The 16111-nt window shown below is 39.4% G+C and overlaps 3 protein-coding genes across 6 annotated transcripts; 1 reads left to right on the top strand and 2 right to left on the bottom strand.

Moving 5' to 3' along the window:
• The first annotated feature begins 1215 nt into the window (after nt 1-1215).
• Nucleotides 1216-4061, top strand: Vha55 (V-type proton ATPase subunit Vha55). The gene is made up of 4 exons (XM_078177404.1): nt 1216-1627; nt 2062-2528; nt 2609-3274; nt 3355-4061. The coding sequence occupies exons 1-4, from the start codon at nt 1540-1542 to the stop codon at nt 3619-3621; spliced, it is 1488 nt and encodes a 495-aa protein (XP_078033530.1). The 5' UTR covers nt 1216-1539; the 3' UTR covers nt 3622-4061.
• Nucleotides 4062-4564: 503 nt separating this feature from the next.
• Rlip (Ral interacting protein) lies at nt 4565-7999 on the bottom strand. 2 transcript variants are annotated; one of them, XM_078177403.1, is made up of 9 exons: nt 7789-7999; nt 7431-7569; nt 6635-6885; nt 6285-6546; nt 6019-6199; nt 5618-5932; nt 5178-5541; nt 4846-5105; nt 4565-4766 (listed from the first exon to the last, which is right to left on the bottom strand). In XM_078177403.1, the coding sequence occupies exons 1-9, from the start codon at nt 7871-7873 to the stop codon at nt 4665-4667; spliced, it is 1959 nt and encodes a 652-aa protein (XP_078033529.1). In that variant the 5' UTR covers nt 7874-7999; the 3' UTR covers nt 4565-4664. The 2 variants fall into 2 exon arrangements, with proteins under 2 accessions (XP_078033529.1, XP_078033528.1); XM_078177402.1 differs by having other exon boundaries at nt 4846-5541.
• Nucleotides 8000-8132: 133 nt separating this feature from the next.
• Nucleotides 8133-16077, bottom strand: LOC144468154 (uncharacterized). 3 transcript variants are annotated; one of them, XM_078177401.1, is made up of 13 exons: nt 15767-16077; nt 15079-15353; nt 14520-15007; nt 14368-14435; nt 14063-14291; nt 13861-13986; nt 13105-13797; nt 12558-13017; nt 11856-12492; nt 8844-11780; nt 8632-8758; nt 8416-8558; nt 8133-8352 (listed from the first exon to the last, which is right to left on the bottom strand). In XM_078177401.1, exons 2-13 carry the CDS (start codon nt 15111-15113, stop codon nt 8146-8148), a joined length of 6150 nt encoding a protein of 2049 aa, XP_078033527.1. In that variant the 5' UTR covers nt 15114-15353; nt 15767-16077; the 3' UTR covers nt 8133-8145. The 3 variants fall into 3 exon arrangements, with proteins under 3 accessions (XP_078033527.1, XP_078033525.1, XP_078033526.1); XM_078177399.1 differs by having other exon boundaries at nt 8244-8558; nt 13105-13263; nt 13351-13797; nt 14368-15007; XM_078177400.1 differs by lacking the exons at nt 14063-14291; nt 14368-14435; nt 15079-15353; nt 15767-16077 and having other exon boundaries at nt 8244-8558; nt 14520-14610.
• Nucleotides 16078-16111: the final 34 nt, after the last annotated feature.

Here is a 16111-nt window from a genome sequence, read left to right as displayed (position 1 = left end):
TCTGCCAATTTAGAGGTTCGACAAATATTTTTCAAAGTACGCGCAGAGAATAAGAGGAGAATGCTACGAGAGCATTTGCAATCAATGTTAATCCGATCAATTCTAAACATTTATGTGCGCTCGATTCGCGGTTCGTTGTGCCCTGATTTTCCTACAGTTAACATTTCCATACGACCGTGCCATTCTACGCGCGCGACGATTGCAGCACCTCTCGTGGAGGAACAACGAAGCTCCTTTCAGTATCCGTACAGCGCCAATTTGACTAGCGGCAAAACGACCAAACCGTTGGCCCAATTACCACCGACAGTCGACAGTTTCGGCCAACAGTTTCAACGTTTTGCCACTGCACCTTTTGGCGCTGGACGGACCTCTGTTTTCTCGAAGAAAGAAACAAAGAGAGCCCTGCGACTCAAAGTCGCCTGAAAATATTCATTTTGGCAAAATTAAAGCATAGAAAACTAATCCGAGGGTACGGAACTACTAGGTACAGAATTAACTGATTTTATTTTAAGATGTTATCGTTTCATTTTCCTGCGAGATATCGACGCAACCGATTTTTTCAAACGGTTGCACGGTGCTCCGTGCCTTTGGTTTATGCGTTTTATGCCACAACTTTCACCTAATTTCATGCTTTTAAACTGTATCGTACGTATTCGAGCGACGACGAGACGCCTCTCGTGGAGAAAGATTAAAGCTTGGTTCGGTGTCCGTATAGCGCCAATTTGTGTAGCGTCAAAGTACTCAGAATGTCAACCGAATTACCGACGGTCGATTTTGGCCAACAGTTTCAGCGTTTTGCCACTGCCCCGATTCTTCTACAAAAGTTTATTACTCTCGAATAATCTGAAACTGCTTAAACTTTCCCGTGTTATATTGTGCACGACTAATATTTCGACGTATGTATTTGGGGGTGGGGGGGGGGGGGGGGCGCGTTTCTTCATTGTTCAGCACTCGATCCGATTGCAATTGAGTGTTCCGCGCCAAATCACTCAACTACGATAGTAATATGCATAATTTTCACGACTTATTCGACAAACATCCTATAATAAAATACAAATTTCTCTCTCGTAGATAATTACCGAAAATATCGATAATATATTTGAATCGCAACAAAAGACTCTCTACAGCGAATTTTCTTTCGAATAAACGCGCAATGATTTATTCAGTTGAAGCCACGTGATCGCACGTGCTCCTGCGTCTGTCTTTATCGGACACCTTGTTTTCGATTTATCTACAAGGTTGAACAAATTAAGTGTACGATAGATCGGTGCATTGTACCGTCTGCTACGCAGTACAGTCGTCAAAGAGTCTCGCGTTTCTCGCCGTTATAATTTTTCTTCGTTTCCAACGTTTTATTAGACATCGTAACATCATTTTTCAATCGAAGCCCACATTGGAAGTCACCCCCCACCCTTAACACTTCGGTCTATCTCCTTTCATCGCAGCCGCAGCGCAGTTCTCGCGGCAGTGGCAGTGTGCAGTATCTTCTGTCTTCTGCTGTCTAGTCGACGTAACGCATCGGGAAAATCGTTCAGCAAAATGTATTCGAAAACTATCGGAGACCGACAAGCTACTCAGGAACATGTGTTGGCTGTTTCGAGGGACTTTATCGCGCAGCCTCGACTAAGTAAGTCAGCAAATTTGTTTTCTCAAACACTGTAAATGTGAATTCACAAAGAAGAAACACTCGAGGTAAACTGGGCGTAGCAGCGGATCGATTTCCAACTGGTCAGCTGATCCCAAACTGTTGGCTCCTACAATCGTTTTGCGGATAATTCGAAAAAATTATCGTAACGCGTACAATCCTTCCAAATCATTCCTCATTTTCAGCTTGGAGAAGCTGTTTGCAAGCGTAGATTGTTTCTTCGAGGAAATACTCGTTCGACTAGATTATCATGTGACTGGAGACCCAGACACTGACATTACGAGTTTCAACAGATTTATCGTAGCAAGCTTTATAGACCTGGTCGAGAGTAAACGATTAGTTTCTCAGTTGAAATTGTGAATCGTCCTCGCGCTAATGTTTTCGTTGTTGTCTGAAATTTCTCTTTATTCTTGCAGCATACAAAACTGTGTCGGGCGTAAATGGACCCCTTGTCATATTGGATGAAGTCAAGTTCCCAAAATTCGCGGAAATTGTCCAATTGAAGCTGGCCGATGGATCCATGAGATCCGGACAAGTTTTAGAAGTATCCGGCTCGAAAGCGGTGGTTCAGGTATTCGAAGGCACTTCTGGTATCGATGCGAAAAACACGCATTGTGAATTTACCGGGGACATTCTTCGAACACCCGTGTCCGAGGATATGTTGGGTCGCGTTTTCAACGGATCTGGGAAACCGATCGACAAAGGACCGCCAATTCTAGCCGAAGACTTCTTAGACATCGATGGTCAACCGATCAATCCATGGTCCCGTATTTATCCCGAAGAAATGATTCAGACCGGTATCTCGGCCATCGATGTTATGAATTCTATTGCCCGTGGTCAGAAGATACCTATATTCTCGGCAGCTGGATTACCCCACAACGAGGTAATTTTTATAAGACGATACGTACTCGGGTCTAATAGCCGTATCCATTTTATAATCTCGCGTTATACAATTGTCTCCAGATCGCTGCACAAATTTGTCGCCAAGCTGGTCTCGTCAAGGTTCCTGGAAAGTCGGTTTTAGATTCTCACGAGGACAACTTTGCCATTGTATTCGCAGCTATGGGTGTAAATATGGAAACTGCCCGTTTCTTCAAACAAGATTTCGAAGAAAACGGTTCTATGGAAAATGTCTGCCTCTTCTTGAACTTGGCCAACGATCCTACCATCGAAAGAATTATTACTCCACGCCTTGCTCTGACTGCAGCCGAATTCTTAGCTTACCAATGCGAGAAACACGTTCTAGTTATACTCACCGATATGTCGTCTTACGCCGAGGCTCTCCGCGAAGTATCAGCCGCTCGTGAAGAAGTACCGGGTCGGCGTGGTTTCCCCGGCTATATGTACACCGATCTAGCCACCCTTTACGAACGGGCTGGCCGAGTAGAAGGCCGTAACGGTTCCATCACGCAAATACCAATTTTGACTATGCCGAACGACGATATCACTCACCCCATTCCCGATTTAACCGGATACATTACCGAGGGACAAATTTACGTTGATCGTCAGCTTCACAATAGACAAATTTATCCACCCGTAAACGTACTACCGTCTCTATCTCGTTTAATGAAGTCTGCTATTGGCGAAGGCATGACCAGGAAAGATCACTCCGACGTATCCAACCAACTGGTTCGTGACTCGTTATACTTTCGTATACTTTTGAAACCTTCGGATATCATAGATTTACCAATTAATTGTTTTTGTTCCAGTATGCGTGCTACGCTATTGGAAAAGATGTTCAAGCTATGAAAGCTGTTGTCGGTGAAGAAGCTTTGACACCCGACGATTTGTTGTATTTGGAATTCCTGTCCAAATTCGAGAAGAACTTCATTTCTCAGGGCAGTTATGAGAATCGTACAGTTTTCGAATCGCTGGACATTGGTTGGCAATTGCTGCGTATCTTCCCCAAAGAGATGCTCAAGCGAATCCCTGCCACTACCCTCGCCGAATTTTATCCAAGGGATTCCCGCCATTAATTTTTTGTCTTGTAACTAAATTTTCATCTTCCTGAAAAAAAACTCCACGAAGAATGGAAAACTAAAAGAACATAAACGAGTCCTGCGCCTAATAGCAAGAGCAATGGGATTTTGTGTCAACAGAAATCCCCAAGAATTGTCGTTAACCGAATTGTAAGTTAATTAAACGAAACAATCGAATGAATTTATTTTCGAAAGTTTGTAAATTATGAGATTCGACAATAATTCTAAATCGTATGCTGGTCAAAATATTGTTCACACAAAACAAGTATGTAAAGGTCAGGACTATGTTATACCGTTGAACGTTAATTCAATAGCGGCATTGTAATTTTAATTGTAATGTTTTCTGACGTATTCAAATGTTCGCTTACAAAAAGTGATTGTGTAAAGTGTAATATATTACTCAGTATTAACATAGAAAGAAAAGGAAAAAAAAGAAAGAGATTGCGAGATCATATCACTTTTTTGTCCTACATTCCAATAGATTTTTTTTCATGAACTCGAAAAATAGAAAACAGTGTTTCGTTCGATGCTAGATGCAAACGTTTAAAATTGTACCGATAAACAAGATTTTTAAACCGTATTCTCTAAACAAACAAACACTCCTGTTGCTTTCATGTTTTATATAGAATAGTATTCTTGTTTCAAAATAAAAATACATATATATATATATATATATATATAGGTTAAATATGCATGGTTTTGTTGATGATACCGATATAAAATTAACAGCCCAAAATGTAGATACGCTGACCACGATACGGATACTCGGAGAGTATACTCAATGAACGAAAGTTAAGCATGGACAAAGTATTGTATACACATAATATGTTCGAACATGTTCCATTTGCATTTCATTGTTTTACAAGAGCAGGGGAGTAGTCTGGATGAAATCGAAACAACATGCATAGATTATAAATATCATGAAAACTACATATCCTCGTTCTGTGCAAGACTTCATGTTTTATTATATGTATATGCTTATGATTCTCTGGAATTATATCCATCAGAAAATTTAAACGTTAACATTTATCATTTAGTTGTCAAGTTCTCGCTGTTAATTGTTGTACCGCCAATTGGACACGAAGTTCGATGCATGCATCCTTTTCTTCTATGATGCTACGAATCAAGGTGGTCATCTTTTTCTGAAATCAAACGACACGGAGATACAAAGATCGATCGAAAAATCATTTGCACAAATAAGTGCACTTGCAACACGAATACCTCCAGTAACTGATTTTCTTTCACCAATTGAATCATGGCTGTCCATTCAGCTTCATTCGGCGAATGTACTTTTCCTGGTTTCTCTGATTTTTTCCTCTCCGGACCTCTCTCTGATAACATTTCCGTCAGTCGTTTAATTTCATTTCTTTCTTGATTTATCCGTGACTTTAGTAACGCCTGCATATTTAATAATTCTTCGTAGATTAAGCTCTCCCTCAGCTTGTCTATAACGTTTTCCGGTTCGGGTTCCACTGTCGAAGCTGAAACGAAACTTTCGATTGCAGCAGAATGGTATGTGTTGCGGTGAAAATATTCTAAAGGTTCATCCTTACCGTTTTCATTTGTCCTGACAACTGCAGCACCGTCTTGCTCGCTAGATTGCAACGCAAGCGTAGATGGCTCGGTAGCAGAATCGACGATATCGTTATCGTTGGTCTGACTACTTCGCTCGTTCTGATTACTATTTATGCTTACTGATTCTTTACCGTCTTCCGAGGTATAAACTTTGTTAATCCTCTTTAACGTCGAGGCAGACGTCGTTTGAGCTTCAGATTTCACTTGTACCGCATCTTCTTCCTCGACTTTACTTTTCTGCACATTCGATTCGACTACTGTATTTTCATCGTTTGTCTTTACTTCCTCGTCTAGGCTTTTTTGCGTGGCACCTTCCATTTTTTGAACCGTTTTATATTTTCTCTGAGGAGGGGAAAGAATATCGTTGATCCATGATATTTACACGCGTTTCTAAGCTTAATTTCTCATAGAATCATACCTTTAATTGTGTTATCACCCGTTGTACCTCCCACAGTTGTTCCTCGCGGGACTTGGTAACAAAGCCGGCATTCATTTGCATATGTATTTGCGATAGTAACGATTCTTGCTTGGATAGTTCGGCAGCGATTGTTTCCACGGTATCTGGCAGATTGACACTGCCAGACGAGAGCGGTGGAACATACTTTGTCAATAGTACATTTGGAAATAGAGCTTTGCAATGAAATAACAGAGCTAGTAACAATCTATGACTCATTTGTAAAACTGGACTTAATGTCATCGAGATGGTTTGAGCATTCATTTTCGTCGTTTTCTCCTGAAACCAAGTTTTCCGTTGGAGACGAATACAAGCGTGTCCGCCGCGAGTGTCTACGAAATTTGGTATGACTTTGTTCAACGTACTCGCGCCGTGACATGATCCAAATGCAATATGACCCATGCAAGAAGAACCTTATTGCATTCTGGAAGTTGTTGAGTGAGCTGTATCAACTGCCCTTCCCTTTGTGCAAGATCTTTAGTGGATGCTGCTTGTTCAAACCTGGTTATCGTCTCGCTGTTTTCCAATACCGGCTCTGGTAACTCTCTAGAACAAAACCATACTCCAATAACAATTCTTTAGATACTAATCGCCAAACCATACACCGTTAAATTCGTTCTATAATGCGAACCTCAGAAACAATATCAACAAGCTGGTTGCCACTGTTGGTTCGAATTCCGATATATTCACGTGCTCTCTGTTGTTGTACAACTTCTTCAAATACTGAACTTTCGACTTCACTCCCGGAACTTTGTACAGAGCCTCTACACTCATACCATTTTCTTCTACGAAATCGATGCAATCTCTTACAACCAACGGAAGCTCAACACCGTCGTGGCAACGACTTCTTTCCACCGCTAAATGCAAGCTAACGCCGAATACCGGTTGCGCTTCTAAATGAACAATTTGAAAATTAAAACAGAAATATTAGCACAACGGATAGAAGAAAACATTTTCTAATCAAAGCAGTATATCCTCTACCTCCAATGTCCAAACAATCCTCTCCAGCATGCTTTCCCTTCTTCCGGTCCTTCAATTTCTGTTTAGCCTTGTCCTTCTCCTTCTCCTTACGCTTCTCTTTATCTACATCTTTCTCGTCCTTGTCCTTCTTCTTTTTGTCTTTCTCTTTCTCCGCATCCTTTTCTTTAGTCTCTTTTTCTCTGGATTTCTCTCGTTTCTCTTTCTTTGAAGGAAATTTAAAAGCCTTGGTCTTTTTCGACTTGGACGGACTTCTACAAGGCGGATGTCATATTAACTCAAGGATGCGCCGTTGCAATAACAAAGACATTTTTATTCGTGATATATTATTCATCCTCATTTTGCAAATAGATTACAACAACTTTTATAATGAAATACACATTCACTATTGTAATCAGAACTAGAACAATTAACAAGATCAAGTCGTAAATATTTGCTATAAGCTTGTTTCCCATTTGAAAATAGTTAACTTTGAGTTATGTACTAACTGTACGTACAAAACGACGCGAATCAATACACCTAATTTTAGATCGGTGTGAAGCTTAATTAACACAACAGTGCCAACAATATGTGAAAATTAAAGATTATTATACCACGGATAAGCGAGATTGACGAGCGCTTCCATGTCACGAATTAATCAACATGTTTTCCAAGAACGAAGGAAACGTTTGAATGACCTTAATATTGAAACGCTGATGATTATGAATGACTTGTAACGCAAAATTAATCGGTAAAATGTTCTAATACATGTGTTCTAAAACGTTTTAAATACATAAATAGTTCTATAAAATCATATTACTTTGTTTCTTGATCCTCGTCGGGAGAACTTTCACCCTCTAACGTGGCATATCCTCGATCTTTACGATCTTTTTTCTCTTTTCGTTTACCGCCAAGAAGTTCTTTCTTAGAATGTTTCTCGTGTCCACCTTCGTCGCTAACTAAAAATATATGTATACATACACGCAGCAATCAATACAAATTACTATAAATTAAGTGGCATATTGTTAGTACGCGTTGACCAAGTAGAAATTACAACAAAAGGGGGATGGTCACGGTCACAACATTCATTGACAGGGATGACAGGTGTACGTATAACCTCTTATCTTACAAATCTGTAATCGAAGGGAGCTACTAATTTGACGAATAACAATACGTACAATCGCTTTCGTTACTTTTCTTAGCGGATTCCGATGCGTACAGTCCCGGAAACTCTTTTTCTACGTCGGGGCTTTCGAAATCCATTCTCTCGTTTCGTCCGAAAAATGCATTTGCCGACTTCAAAGTCAAACTATCGATTATTATGTTTCGAGTTTCCTATCTCGACTCTTCGTAACAGTTCACACGCTTGTACGTATAGATGATGCATGCATGCATATAGATGTCTGGATGGCGCACGCAAAGTATTCATACATGATCGCTCCAGCGCAAGATCGATTGTTTTTTAGCCCGCGAAATTTCTATAATATGTAATTCAACTTTCTTTTCAAGGGAGTTTCTGAGAACGAGACCAACGGTTACATGACCACATTCCGTACATCTGAACGAAGCCATGGTTTGAAAACATAACCGTCGGCTTCTTTGCTCGCCATGTATGTAAAGAATGCTTCTTTGAACAACGTATCTGGAAATTTTCCATAATCCATCGTGTTCCACATCGATCGTGCATACAAGACACGATCTTTGCGAACTTGACTATAGAATATTGCCTTCTTCTTTATAATCTGTGAAAGAATCAAACGATCCTTGGAATAAAAATATCAATCTGGTCCGTAGAAAAAACAAACTTGTTTTTTTATCCTGTCGGCATCGTCGAAAGTCAATTTTCTGAGTTGTACTTTGGTCATGCCTATCGACGGTGGTTCAATTCTAGACACGTTTCCGACGTCCAGGGAATTCCACATCGCGATACTCTTTCGCACCGAATCATCTTAAAGGATATATTGAAATTAAGAGAACGTGCCAGTTATAAGCAACGAGAACGAAAAATACCGCGTATCTACCTCGATCCGCATTACTAAGGGCAATCCCTTTCCTGTACATCAACCAGTATCTCAACTGCGGCAACAGGAAACATTTTGGCAATTTTGCAAATAGGAATCCCTCCGTTGCCAGTTTGCTTAATTCATTCTGGTCGTTAAATTCTTTATGCGTTATTGCGTTCGTTGATAAAATTGCAGAATATAAAAACAGAAACCCCAAAAAAAGAATTTACCTTTATCAAAGCCGTAAGATGAGAATCGTAAGACATTTCTGAGTCTTCCTTGTCAGCTGCCACCTCTGCAAGCTTCTCTTTCGAGTAGGAACTTGCATGTTGCAAATGAGAATCCGTTTTAGTTGTTTTAGATAGTTTGGATCGAGTTCTCGGAAGATTTTGAGAATTTGTGGGTTCTACGACTCTTCGTATCTCAGTTTTTTCTCTAAGATCGCGAATTTCTTTTTGTTCAGGCATTTTAGGAGAATGTTTAATATTTTGCATAGTTTCTTCACTTTTGTCAGATTTGGATCGCAGCTTTGACCTCTTCTCTGTGTTATCCTTACTTATTTGTCCATTCGTACTATTGGATCTCCTTCGTTGTTTGGACATTCTACCGTTGCTCTTCTCTTCTACACCTTCATCTTCCGAAACGCTACTCGAGTTACAAGTCTTGTCGCAACTATGAGTACCATGCGAGTCGTATACTTTGTCGGGCACATGAATTTGTCTGTATGCTTTTTCAGTAGCCATTTTCCTTTTATAATCTTCGGCACGTTGCAGCTCTTCTGGTTTAGGCAACGGACCGGGAGGAATATTTACGGGTGACCAATGTCTATGTAGACAAACGCATGGTATTTCTTCTACGCTCGGCTCGGGTGTTTGAATAGGCGTAGCCATATGAACGCCGCCAACTATCGGTTTCGGTGGTTCTTCGGTGTAATTTTCAACAACACCAGTTATGCTGTATTTAATGTCGTCTATGTATTCGTCTTCTCTTGGAATTCTTTTTACCCCGGATATCATTAACTTTGTGTCTGCGACCACCGGTTTCGAAGTATTCTCGATATTTACAAATGGCTGCTTTTTCAAGGATTTCAATTTTTCTCGGCGTTCCTTCCACTTTATCTTTTCCTCTTTATTCTCAAGTATTTTTCTTTCGTACTTACATTCGCAGACTGGTCTTTTGACCACAAGTCCTGCACGGGGTGGTCCGCATCCAATTCGATTAAATTTTCTGCATTTCAACCAACAAGGCATCGAGTCTCTGCATCGCGTATAATAATCGATCAATCCTGTATCCTTGAGCGCCAATTCCCATCGTTCTTTCGGTGATTTGCTTTTTACTAATTCTTGTCTGTGCTTTTCAAGTTCTTCAATTCCACTCTCTACCTTTCCGTCTCGACCATCTGTTTGTATACTATACGCGTCTACAGATTCATTGCATCCGCAAGGTTCATTCTGCTTGAACGTCTTCGATGCGGAGATCTTAGGTACGCCGAAGCGTTCCAGGTATTTTAAATTTTCGTCGGTACGTTTAGAGAGGCACATGTCGTATGGAGATTTATAGAGATCGTATTCAGGTACATATTCGTCGCTTCTACGGGGACTCAAAGGTGGAGTGTGATAAATAACACCTTCAATCACCTGCAGCTTTTTGTCCTCTTCGTCTTTCTTCTTCTTTAATAGTTTACCATCGATGTGATCCGTATCATCTTTCTTACCACGTACTAAGCCTCCTATGTTGTACATCAGTACTTTCTTTCTTGCTCGATTCTCACGACAAACGCATGGTTTGCCTCCTGTTCGTACTTGTATCGTTTCTGGAGGATAATCCGGTTCGCAAAGATAAACTAAAGTCTTCTTCGTTGGCAATTGTTGTTCCGACTTTGTTCTCCAACCACAAGGTCCCTTACTCGGTAGTTGCACAGCTGTATCTTCGACCGCCGTCGTAAAGTCATCCTCGGTATCCAAGTGTCCATATTCGTGTGCACACTTTGTTTGCAGCTCTTCCGGAAGATCGACTGGTTTAACGTTGGGGGGGTAGTTGTCGGGTGACATCAGCATCTTTTTCACATCTAAAATCTGTTTCCGCGGATCGATGCTTTCATTTTCGATGTTCGTCGAATCTTTTCGTTTATGCTTCTTCTTACTTAAATTAAATACTTTATTCTCCTTTTCCCTTTCGTGTCTTACAGGCGAACTTTTGTTCGGATTCGATTTGTTCTTAGTCGTGCCACTCGTATTTTCGTTATCCGATTTTTCATTCTTCTTACTAAACTTACTTTCGCTGTCCCTTTTCCGTTTCGATTTAACATCCATCTTTTTACCCGGCTTTTCATGGAAAGAACGCTTTTCAGTTTTCAAGTTTAAATTTGAATGTTTAGAAAATTGTTTCACAGAAACTATGGCCTTTCCATTTCCTTTTGTTCGGGGTCTACCAACTTTCGATTCTGTCGGTTGCTTATAGTTTCTCGTCTTATCACGCTTCGTGCTTTTATCAAACACTGTTCCTTCAGATTTTGCATGAGATCCTAAAGGTTTTCCATAGATCTCGCTAATGTCCCTCGTAACATTGGACTTCTTCTTTTGTTTATTCGCTATTTTATTCATTTGATTCGTTGCGGAGGAATGTGTCTCGGATGATTTAGCGTGTCGGGAAACGGCCATTTTCTCTGTATCCTTTCTCGATTTTGAAGTATTTTTTGGTAAAGAGGAACCAAATTGTTCACGATCATCTATCATCGATTTGGATTCTGCTGGCGTCGCGGGTGGTTTAGGAGAACTGAGTTTCAGTAAGACTTTGAAATCTGTTTCAGATTCTTTTTCCGACGGTGCTGTACGGTGTATATTCCATGTATCATCGTAACCAGGATAAAGGGGATCTGGAATAAATTTTTTCACCGTTTTCTCTTCTTTCGTTTTCTGCTTGCTAGCTAAAATATCTGGACTCGTCAGGCATTTCTGATCTCGTTTTCTTTCCTTCTCTTTCATCACTGCTGCTTTCGTTTCTTTTACTTGTTTTCTCGCTTCTTCCTCCTCCACCTCCTCCTCCTCCTCTTCGTCGAACTCTCCAGGTATTTCTTTCAAATCTATCGCCGGTTTTTTCCGTGGTATCCGTTCACCGAATGGTCCCTTGCAGACGGCTCGGCCAGGTTTCGTTCCACACGGAGGACCCTACGTAACGAAATGACCCAATTAGAAATTCGAAATAAGTGTCAGAATCTGGATTATTACGGAAAACTATTTAACCATTAGTATTTGTTTCCTCAATTTTTCTAGTTCTTCCAATTCTTCCGGAGTCAGAGTGTGCAATTTACCCCATGGTGCCCCACAAATGCTCATACCATGTTCATCCCCGCAGGGTGGAAAATCTGCAATACTATACATTCTCTTTTCTACAAAGGGATCTACGGATTTTCTCTTGCTTTCCTCCACTCTCCTTTTCATGTCTACTATTTGCCAGTAAAATGGATTTCTCCTGCATGATTTATCACCAGGATACATTTTACAGGAGACGGCAGGAGCTTCGTGAGGTCTAAATTTCTTTCCGAAGCATAAACCGTCTTCTTTCGTCCACGGTATGTGATCGTGGCTTATTTCCTGTGTTAAACCTTTAGCTGATATTTGCTGAATAGCACACACGCACGGTGGAACGTTTCTCGGTGGTGCAGGAGGTGGACGCTCGACAATCCTGGATGGTTGATGTATGATCTCGTCTGTTATTCCAGAAATATAATATTGTGTTTCGCCTTTAGGATTAGTTACGCCATTTATCATCAGCTTGGTAGTGAGAACATCTTCCGATGCAATCACTTCTAATAAATTTACCGTCGATTCTGGTGGTGTTGGCGCAGGCGAATGCATCGCCATTGATCCTATAATACATCTGTCAAGCAACAATGTTATATTTCAAAATTGGATATTATCTGATTTCACTAATTTTTTCATTACTTGTTTTTTTTACTGTCCTCAGCTATGGTATCTATCACGAAATAGGGTGTTCTTGCTTCCTTCCCTCTTATGTACGACTTCCTGCTTTGCCTGCAGGAACAGCAATTGTCGCATTTAGGTCCTGGAAACACCAATCTCGTTATAGCTTCTATATTTTTTATCAATTTCTGCATTTCTCTTTCTATTTTCCGATATTCTTCGTCCACGTTTTGTAACCATTCCTGCCACTTTGGGGATAAATTTTTTCTACCGCTGGGATAAATCTTTTTCGGTCCATCTCCGAGTTTGAGTACAGCAAAGAATTTTTCATCGCTATTGGTTGGCGTTACGTTTGCAACGCCAGTCATTTCATATGTTATAGGGCACGAAGGTGGATTTTCTGCAGCTCCAGATACAATATAATGGGGATGCTTTTCACCAAGCCAAGACTTGTTGTGAGGCCGTGGCGGTTGTAAGACTCCTACGACAGACATACGCATTCAAAGAAACATCTGACATATGGTTGTGTCGTATATTTTGTCCAAGTTGTATCGGAGCAAATATGTACCACATATTTTATACTCTACTGGCCCTGGTTTCTCGCTAACTCCGTTGATCGTAAAATCGAATACTTTACTACCATTCGGTAGTCGTGCAATATCAAAAGTAGTCTCCTCTTTGTTCACTTCTTTAAACGTGCTTACCTCTTGTTCTGTACTTTTCTTATCTATAATATATAAAGCGAGATTGACATTATACGTATGTACAGCACGTTCTGTTACTAGTAAATACGTTTTGCTTAGAATTAACATACCTCTACTATGTTTCTTGGTAATACTACCTTTATGCTGTTCTTTAACTGAAGAAAAACTCGTTTTTCCTTTATTAGTAGACCTATTCCTTTCCTCCCCTTCTTCTTCTTCTTCTTTTTCCTCTCTTTTCGTAAAACTATTCCGTTTGCGTTTTATTCGACTACTTGGACTTTGTTCTGTTCGATACAGCCTAGTATCATTCAGACTCTCTCGATCTGCCTTTCTTTCCCCTTCATTTTCTTCGTATTCACGACTGGTTTCTACGTTCGTAAATTCTGTTAAAATGCACTCTTTAGGTGGCAATATTAGTTTTGGTTTCGGCAATAATTGATAGCGTGCTCTCCATATTTGAATGCGATTGTAATAGGATGCCCAATCCGGGCATGTAAAGAGATCGTCTTCGTAAGGTGACTTTTTCTTCTGTCTTATTGGTAATGACGGCGGTAAAGCTATAATGTAAATAATCCATTTTTACGTATAACTTATAAATACATGGGGTATAAAGATCGTACGTTTACTAGGAAGTTTAGGCTCTGCCACAGGCGGCAATCTTTTGTGTAATTCCATTATTGTTTCAGGCAAAGTTAAGAACGCGATAGCTGATAAAATTATTCTTTCGTTACAGTCGTAAAAATGTTCTGAAATTGTAAAAGCACAGTGAAGTATAGTTTTACCTAAACAAATAAATAAATTTAAGACGATAAAGCAACGAACTGTACTCTTCTTCCTCGAAATAATTTCCTGTTAGGACTTTATAAATTTCTCTTAAAAATTTGATCGCATCGCAATTAGAAGTCTTCTGTAATTTTTTAATGATATTTGGTGTAAGTAGAAAGAATGTTGACACTATACCAATGTCCATAAGCATTCTTTCTGTACGCCCCGATACCATTTCTTCGCAGTCTCTACGTATTACACACTGTAGCATCATTATGTTTTTCATCTGTTCAATTTGAATTACTTATTTACTTTATTACTTATTAAGCTTCATTAATTACTAAACGATAAACGTATCATACTTGATCGATAGAAAAGTCTTGGTACCAGCTAGGAAATTTAGATAATTCCTTATCCATGGAAAGATTAACTGAAAAAAATACGTGAAAGAAACTATAAACAATGCATTGCCTGTACCATCCGTAATAATGATGAAGCAAAGTCTTGAATTTACATCTTTCATTCCCAATTTTAATATTTCTAGCCATATTCTCGTTAAAAATTCTCCTTTTTCGTTCCCAAAATATATCTTTTGCTTCTCCAATTTCATCTTCTATATACCATTTTATTGGTCCCCATTTCAAGATTTCTGCCCGCTTGTCTTGCAAATTGATGTAAGAGGATCCAAAACGGGACTGTAATTGTAAATTACGAGAGGTATATGGTACTGTAGCATCTTGTCCTGAATGTAATCTACGTCTATGATCTCCAATATCTGTTAGTTTATTTTTGACAGATTGCTTTGCTTGTTCTGAACTCGAGTAACCAGTAAAGTGAGTTTTAAATTTTAAAACTGGACTCTCATTTATTATATTTGTAGATGCAAACGGAAGTTTGTGAAGAAATTTATTCTTGTCGTCATATTTCGTCAATGGATCAATAGAGTCGGGTGAACAACAAAAATCAAAAGGTTTCAAAATCTCTGATTCCTCTTCTTTGTGCCTGGTTTGAATTTTAGATATTAACATAGTTGTTTTTTATTTGTCTGTATGTGTAAAAAGTTGCATGCTTACCTTTTGCTATGCAACTTAGATGTTGCAGTGGACATATTTGAATTTTAGTTGTTTCTGTTGAACAAAGCGAATGGATGGTAGCAATAAAAACTGTAAAGTATTTATCTTTTATAGATCATTTTGCTTATTGATGATAGCACTTGTAAATTTTAAAGTAGATTGTTATTGATGGTTTTATAAGTCATAGCCAGTTTTGTGTAGTGAATTTGTCTGCAGATATGCCAATGGTGATAAATAATGCAAGATAGTGCTTCATGCATGTAATATCAGAAAACCTATAAAACAATAAATAAATGTAGGCCTTTAATTAAACTTATACGTACATTCGCATATTAATTCTTACGTATTAGTCAAAGTTTTCGTTTGCATGCTATATAAAATTGATGTCATAGCGTTTTGTCAAATGTTATAAGTATTATGTAAAATAAAAGATTTTTGAAAGAATTCTGTGTTATAGATTATTTCACACGAACGAAATAAATTTCAGAGTTAATCTGAAAGATTGTTTTCCAAGAGATTAAACGCTTTCTTTTTCGCTATAGTTACAGATACTTCAAAAACAGCCCGCTAACAGGCGTCGAAACACTATCACCACATAGCGATCAAATGTCGGAACTAATTCAGTTTCCACGCAGAGTACATACAGTATAGTAGCACATACATACACATGTACTAGCTACATACTTACAACTCCTGCACCATGCACCTCTCTGGACCGCAGTTTGCTAAGCTGTCGAAAATGTGGACAGAAATTGCTTTGCTCCGATTCAGTGACGATACAATGCTCTGAGACAGAAATTGTCTTGGATACACAAAAAAATAAACTGCCGAGTTGCAGCTTCTAACAGCGCCCAATAGCAAAACCACCGGCCATGAACTGTTTTGGAAGCGTTCACAACAAACTGTTTGCCAAATTGTTGACGCAATAGATTGTCCTATATGATTCCCTATCCATGATTTATCTTTTGATGTCTATATGTTTGCCCAAATTAGTGCTTTCAGGCTGAATGAAAAGTGAAGCTCAATTCGGTGT

Source organism: Augochlora pura, chromosome 3 (assembly GCF_028453695.1).
Source record: "Augochlora pura isolate Apur16 chromosome 3, APUR_v2.2.1, whole genome shotgun sequence".
In the NCBI taxonomy this organism is placed as follows: domain Eukaryota; kingdom Metazoa; phylum Arthropoda; class Insecta; order Hymenoptera; family Halictidae; genus Augochlora; species Augochlora pura.
The sequence above is the reverse complement of the archived record's forward strand: the minus strand, read 5'-3'. Positions and strand labels throughout refer to the sequence as shown.

Bases quoted from the DNA above. Each gene is read 5' to 3' on its own strand.
- Vha55 (XM_078177404.1), top strand. From the start codon at position 1,540: ATGTATTCGAAAACTATCGGAGACCGACAAGCTACTCAGGAACATGTG. The intron at 2,529-2,608 runs GTAATTTTTATA...AATTGTCTCCAG, and splicing joins CTGGATTACCCCACAACGAG to ATCGCTGCACAAATTTGTCG. The intron at 3,275-3,354 runs GTTCGTGACTCG...TTTTTGTTCCAG, and splicing joins CCGACGTATCCAACCAACTG to TATGCGTGCTACGCTATTGG.
- LOC144468154 (XM_078177401.1), bottom strand. From the start codon at position 15,113: ATGTCCACTGCAACATCTAAGTTGCATAGCAAAAG. The intron at 14,292-14,367 runs GTATGATACGTT...CAAATTGAACAG, and splicing joins AAGACTTTTCTATCGATCAA to ATGAAAAACATAATGATGCT. The intron at 8,559-8,631 runs GTAGATACGCGG...ATATCCTTTAAG, and splicing joins CCTTAGTAATGCGGATCGAG to ATGATTCGGTGCGAAAGAGT.
- Rlip (XM_078177402.1), bottom strand. From the start codon at position 7,873: ATGGATTTCGAAAGCCCCGACGTAGAAAAAGAGTTTCCGGGACTGTAC. The intron at 7,570-7,788 runs GTACGTATTGTT...ATATATTTTTAG, and splicing joins GAAAAGTAACGAAAGCGATT to TTAGCGACGAAGGTGGACAC. The intron at 6,547-6,634 runs GTAGAGGATATA...TTGTTCATTTAG, and splicing joins GGATTGTTTGGACATTGGAG to AAGCGCAACCGGTATTCGGC.